The following is a 6,611-nucleotide window of genomic DNA, read 5'->3' on the forward strand; positions in this document are numbered from 1 at the left end:
AAATCTCTATTGCCTTCACTTCCTTCAGTGCAGGCAATGGTTTGGTTCTGGAAGGGGGCCTGAAGGGTTAGGGTGAGCCTGCTCAGCTTGACTTCTTCCTCCCCCCCATCCCAAGGTTACCCCTTCAATGACGTGTGCCAGTGGTTCATCGACAGAGCGGACCTCATCTTTGTCGTCTTTGACCCAACCAAGTTGGACGTGGGTCTGGAGCTGGAGATGCTCTTCCGCCAGCTGAAGGGACGTGAGTCCCAGATAAGGATCATCCTGAACAAGGCCGACAACCTGGCCACGCAGATGCTTATGCGGGTTTATGGGGCCCTCTTCTGGAGCTTGGCCCCACTCATCAATGTCACAGAGCCCCCGAGGGTGTACGTCAGCTCCTTCTGGCCACAAGACTACAAGCCCGATACCCACCGGGACCTGTTTCTCAAGGAAGAGATCTCTCTCCTGGAAGACCTGAACCAGGTGATCGAGAACAGGTTGGAGAACAAGATCGCCTTCATCCGCCAGCACGCCATCCGGGTCCGCATCCACGCCCTCCTGGTCGACCGCTATCTGCAGACTTACAAGGACAAAATGACCTTCTTCAGCGATGGAGAGCTGGTCTTTAAGGACATTGTGGAAGACCCCGACAAGTTCTACATCTTCAAGACCATCCTGGCAAAGACCAATGTCAGCAAGTTTGACCTTCCCAACCGAGAGGCCTACAAGGACTTCTTTGGCATCAACCCCATCTCCAGTTTCAAGCTGCTGTCCCAGCAGTGTTCCTATATGGGGGGCTGCTTCCTGGAGAAGATTGAGCGGGCCATCACGCAGGAGCTCCCCGGCCTCCTGGGAAGCCTCGGGCTAGGAAAGAACCCAGGTGCTCTCAACTGTGACAAAACAGGGTGTGGCGAGACCCCAAAGAATCGCTATAAGAAACACTAGGTCACTGTGTCTCCGTTCTGGGGTTCCTGTTGGTGGATGAGCTTGTGTCCTGTCTGAGAAGTCCTGGTTTATTAACCCTTTGAGCCACACTGGCAAGAATCCTTACATGCCGGAGATTTGGGAGTTAATTGAGGCCAGTGGTGGGGGAGCGTGTGGGTCAAGGGAGGCGAGAGGAAACTGTGAATTATATAGTGTGCCCATCTTCTTGCTTCCGTGGGGGGCCTGACTGAGGCAGGTCAGGCCCTGCCAGCTTTTCCTGGGTCCTATTGCAAAGGGACAGAAAGCAGCTAAATTCTAGTGTATACTGAAGTGATGCGTGTCCCGCTGAAAGCAGCTGAAATTTTTTTATGTCTCTAAGCTGGGAAAAAGAGGGAAGACTTGATTTCTGTAGGGCTGCTTGGGTCCTTCGTGACTTCCTCTCATGCAGTCTCCTGGCCCTTCTCCTTCCAGGCCCTCCTCCCTCCTTCCTCATGGGGCGGGGGAACATTTTAGGATACCAGAATGCTGAGAGAGAACAGGCGTCTCCTGGGCTAGGAGAAGGTGCTGCCTTCCCCCTGCCATTTCTCCAATGTAGTCCTCTAAGCTGGTTGGGAAGCTCAGTCCCTTTCTCCGCCCCAAGAGGAGGCTAAGTGTTCCATGCATTCAGGTAATTTACTTCTTGGAAGTGACTTCAGTGCAAGTACCAGGAGGGCTCAGAGGGTTAATTGGTTTGCAGTGTGTCTTTGTCTATTGCATGTCTTGGAAAACTCAGACCCCGAAGGCGGGTTTCAGAGGGGACGATGGAAACCTTGCTCCTTTTCCTGAGGGTCTTCTCTGGGCAGCCCATCTCCCCCAGACAAGGAGGAGGCAGTTTCCATACCTTCTCTGCAGAGACGCTTTGCAGAAGAGTTGTTCCCTCCTGGTTTTCACGCCATGGCTTTTCCTTCCCCTTCTTCTCCATTCCCTGATGTGCCGACACTCAAAACTCAAGAGTGATTGCCCACGAGTTAGAACCAGCATCAGGCACTCGGTGCAGGCGGAAGCCAAGGCTTCACATTCAGTGTCCGCCTGAATTGATACTGGTTTGCACCACGCGTACCCCAGGGCAGCCAGTGCCTTCAAATACGTGTGACTATGCATGTCCTGCCTTGTCCGAGAGAGAGAGGAGGGAGACAGCAGAGGCCAGCGTGCACGGAGAAAGGATGCGCTGTGAGGCTCCTGCCTGGCTGGTGGGCAACCCCAGAGGGCAGCAGGGAGTGGAGGGAAGGAACCTTTCGATGAAAAGTAGGTGAGTGAATGGTTTGTACAAATCCAAGAGACCTGGCCCTGGGCTGCCCTCTGCGGCACCTGCAGCCTTGCGAGCCAGTCTCCCTTGGGAGTGAGTGATTTGGGGAGCTTCAGCATGAGACCTGAGTCAGGACCCACCAGCACCAGGAGGTCACCTTGGACCAGAAGGAAAGTGAAGATGAAGGCTGACGGGAGGCACTCCGAGGACAAGGCCTTGGAAGTAAACTGCTGGTCAATCAGATCAGATCCCCACGGAGAATTCGGAATTCCTGCTTCCCAGAAGGATTAGCACTGGGTGCAAGCTGCAGCAGGGCTGAACCTCCCACAAGTCAGCCAGAGGCGCCAGAGCCTCCAGGACGGACATTGCTTCTAAGGACAGAGCCAAGCAGAGCACCAGGGACCTGCTGGGGCGCCCAAGGAGTCTGGTGACCAGGGCCCAACGGGCTGCTTTTCTTCTTATTAAAATCCACCCTTGCCTCACCACACCTACCGTCTCAAGAGTCTGCCCTCCCGCCTTGCTCCCTGATGCTCCCCATGTCTTCGAGCAGCTCAGGAAGGTCTGGTTTTCTCCATGCAGTGGGGTGGTGCACAGTGCAGACCCGTCCTAGCAGCCGATGCCCATTACTCTGGGGGAAGTGGGTGTGAGGAGGCCAGTACCTTCATTCAGGGTCTGTGTTTTCACGGGGCAGGGGATGACATGACCGGTGTGATTGTTTCTCCCTTTCTTCGTTCCATTCATTTGCCTCTTCTCACTCCTTTCCCTCTCCTCTCTCGTTGACCTGCCTTTTCTCTAAACTGCCAGTAGGCTCATCAGCCGGCCCGCCTGGGCTTTCCATGCTGTTTGGGCCCCGCTCTGTGGATGTGGATTTCAAGCAGAATTCTGACTCTTTGGGGGGGGGTGGTGGATTGGGACCTGTCGTAAATTTAGGATCCCGAGATTTCCCCCCAAGAGGAGTTATCTGTTAGTGTTTGTGCCTGAACAGTGCTATTTCTCTCCAAAGTGGAAGCTTTCCAGTGTTAATGCCATTCTGATTTCATCGGGGAGGAAATCGCAATAAAGTTCAATCTCTCTGGGACATCACCTGCTTTCTCATGGTCTCCAGCCTGCCTACTCCCTTTCTCTTCCTCTTAGTAGTAGACCGATTTCTATTAACTCTTGTTTTTCAAGCAGTTTGAGGCCCACAGCAAAGCGGAGAGGGAGGTAGAGGTTTCCTGCACGCCCCTGCTCCCACGATGCACAGCTGCCCCACTAGCAACACCCCCACCGGAGTGGGACATGTGTTCCCACTGGTGAGCCGATCCAGACAGGCCAGAGTCACCCAGAGTCGACGCGTTAGGGTTTGCTCCCGCTGATGTGTATTCTGCGAGTTTGGACAAGTGTGTCACCATGCGTCTATCCTTAGAGAATATACGGGGTATTCCCACTGCCCTAAAATCCTCTGCGCTCCGCCTGTTCATCTTTCCCGTCTCTTCCCAACCCCGAGTGCTACTTTCTAAGTTTCTTAGGGATAGATAGATAATCCACGAATCGTCCACCCGTGTTTTAGACACCCCCAGCGCCTTCTTCCCTAGACCCCTGCTGCTTCTAGCCCCCCTCCCCATGTCAAAGATGACCTTGAAACCCAGGTTTCCCGTTGTAGAATTGGAGACAAGGACATCCTCTCTCCTCCGCCCCCGGCTGTCATTCTCCCTGATGTCTGTGGTGGTAGCTCGTTCATAGGAACTATGGAAGCTTCTGTCCTCAAGTCTCTCAGAGAGGCAAACACACCACTCTGTCCACTCTGTCTGTGCCCTCAACCATGCCGCTGCCCACTTGGTAGCTGAAGGTTCTGGGGAGGGAGCTGGAGAGTCTGGGCCGAATGGAAGGACAGGGCCTCTTCTTGGCTTCTGCTGAAAGTGGTTCTCCCTGCGCCAGGATCCCGGGCTTCCTCCTTATACTTGTTTTTAAAGGGAACTTACACTGTCCTTGACTCTCCAACCCTGTGCCCCTCAGAGCAGAGCTCCTTTACTTTGAAATTTTACCTCTGGGGTCCCAAGGACCTCACACCCTGGTTTAGAGCGTGTTTGCAAAGGAAGGAACTGGGCTCTGGGGAGCCAGTGGGAGGCTGGAAATAGATGGGGTGTGAGACTGAACAACATGCCATCATGAGGGGGTCAGCACAGGGAGGATGCGGAATTTGGTGGCCACCTGCTCTGGGTTTCTTGTCGGGAGAGGCTGATCTCAGGGTGGGATGAGTAGGGCAGTATGACTCATTGCCTCCCTCTCCCCTACCCTCCTCTGATTTGGGGGTCCACAGTCAGCAATGGAGTAGCCTGACCTAGATCAGGCCACTGCCACCCTCCCCCAGCTCAGCTCTCCCGTCCATAACTGCAACCAGGGTTTTCCCATGACTGGGAGACATATGGAGCGTTTCCCTGGAAAACGGAAAGTAGGTGAGATGTTTCAAGAAAAACATCACACACTAGAACCTGCCAGCATGTTCAAAATTCAATATTTCACAAGCCCTGTACCCTACTGACCACCTTTGCCCTGTCTGCCATGATAGCTGGATGCCACGGAGGAAGCAAAATCAAAGAACATTCTAAACCCAGCCTGATGATAGGAGGGGCCTAACGGACAGGGGGTCTCCGTGGGGATGCGTACGTATCTGAGTATTTGGGGGTTACCTGTGGTTATACGTACAAGGGGTGTGCAAATGCCTGCACGGAAAATCGGTGTGTGTGTGTATGTGTTTGTGGTCGAAAGATCTCCGAGTATGTAGCACAGAGCCTAGCACGGAGGGCTCGTTACCTGTGAGCTGTCAGAATGAATGAAAGAGTAGGCGGGTTTGGGGGGAGTAAAGAAAGTGTCTATGCGCCATATGTGGTGTGTAGAGGGTCCTGGAGGGGAAAGGTATGTCTGGGTGTGACTGTGAAGAAGTAATTGTATGAATGATGTGTGGATGACAGGTTATGGGAGCACGGATGTAGGCAGGTGTGTGCATGGGGAGAGATGGATGCCCCAGCCAGGGGTAGGGAAAACCCAGCCATAGGAGGACACCTCCGAGGCCCTGGCTTTGCAGTTGCAGCCCCTCCTCCCCGCCCCCTTGAACTAAGTTAGAGCCTTCAAAAACTTACAAGTACCGGCAATGTTTCGTGCTGATTCTACTGTCTGTGACATGTGACTCAAGCTTCTCCCAGTCCAGGGAAACTTAGTTTTTCTTGAGAAGACCATAAAGGCAATAAAAGAGAAGCATAAGAAAAGCAAGAAAACGAGAGTAGAGATATGAATATGCCTGGAGCAAAGGTATATCCCACAGGTTCTAAGTTATTCCCTGTATCAAAGGATAAAAAATTTACCTGCCTAATTGAGCATTCTTCTGTGTCTGCTTGCACTGTGGAGCCTGTTCTGTTTTCTCATCATTTCAGGAGGGAAGAGAACCAGCTTCTAGAGTTTTGCCAGGAACTGGGCTAGAGACCTATAGACATTCCCACGGTTACACTTGACATGATGTGGTTATTCTAACAGCCACACGCCAGGCCACAGGCCAGGTATTTTCCATGTATTATTTCGTCCAGTGCTCACACAGCCCCACAGGTAGGGAGCCATCTGGCATGGAAAGGGAGTAGAGACTCTGGAGTCGGATGGCTTAGGTTTCGTCCTGGGCTCCAGTAGTTACTGGCTGGGCAGCACCAGGCAAGTGACAGTTTTGTCCTTCAGAATACTCAGCCATGAAATGGAGATACAAATAGCCCCTCTCTTTCTCTCTCTCTGCAGGGCTGGGGGGGAGGATGACATCACTTAAAACATGTAGTGTGCTTGAAGTAGTACGCAGCCCACAGCAAGCATTCCATGCTGTTACTAGTCTTCATATTTTACTGATGAGAAGACTGATGGTCAGAGCGGTGGAGAGGTGGCGTGTGGAAGTGGGAGGGCCAGAATTCCATCTGAAACCTGACTCACAGCAGGGCGGGCGAGCTTACTTGCCCAGGGTCACATTTGGGGACACTGGTCTTTCTGATCCCAAGGCCTTTCCTTCCTCTTCAGAAACTGGCAAACACACAGAATTGCCTGATTTTTTTAATGGTCCATCAGCATCTTGACACTTGATGGTAACAAAATTTTAAAACACTTAAACATAATTTGCATTAGAAAATTTATTTATTTAAAAGATTTTACTGGGGCACCTGGGTGGCTCAGCTAGTTAAAGCCTCTGCCTTTGGCTTAGGTAATGATCTCAGGGTCCTGGGATCGAGCCCGTATCAGGCTCTCTGCTCAGCGGGGAACCTGCTTCCCCCTCTCCCTCTCTGCCTGCCTGTGCCTACTTGTGATCTGTCTGTTGAATAAATAAATAAAATCTTAAAAAAAATAAAAGATTTTATTTATTTGAGAGAGAGAGCTTTCACATTTGATCCTCACCCTGATCATCTTGTATAGT

General features: G+C 52.2%; 1 protein-coding gene across 2 annotated transcripts in view; it reads left to right on the forward strand.

The window, feature by feature from the left end:
* Nucleotides 1-3,269, forward strand: part of SRL (sarcalumenin) — a 44,124-nt gene extending 40,855 nt beyond the window's left edge. For both annotated transcript variants that reach the window (XM_045992450.1, XM_045992449.1), the window contains exon 6: nucleotides 116-3,269. In XM_045992450.1, the coding sequence (XP_045848406.1) occupies nucleotides 116-927 (812 nt within the window). In that variant the 3' untranslated portion in view covers nucleotides 928-3,269. The remainder of the gene's footprint in view (nucleotides 1-115) is intronic.
* Nucleotides 3,270-6,611: the final 3,342 nt, after the last annotated feature.

Source organism: Meles meles, chromosome 21 (assembly GCF_922984935.1).
Source record: "Meles meles chromosome 21, mMelMel3.1 paternal haplotype, whole genome shotgun sequence".
Lineage (NCBI taxonomy): Eukaryota > Metazoa > Chordata > Mammalia > Carnivora > Mustelidae > Meles > Meles meles.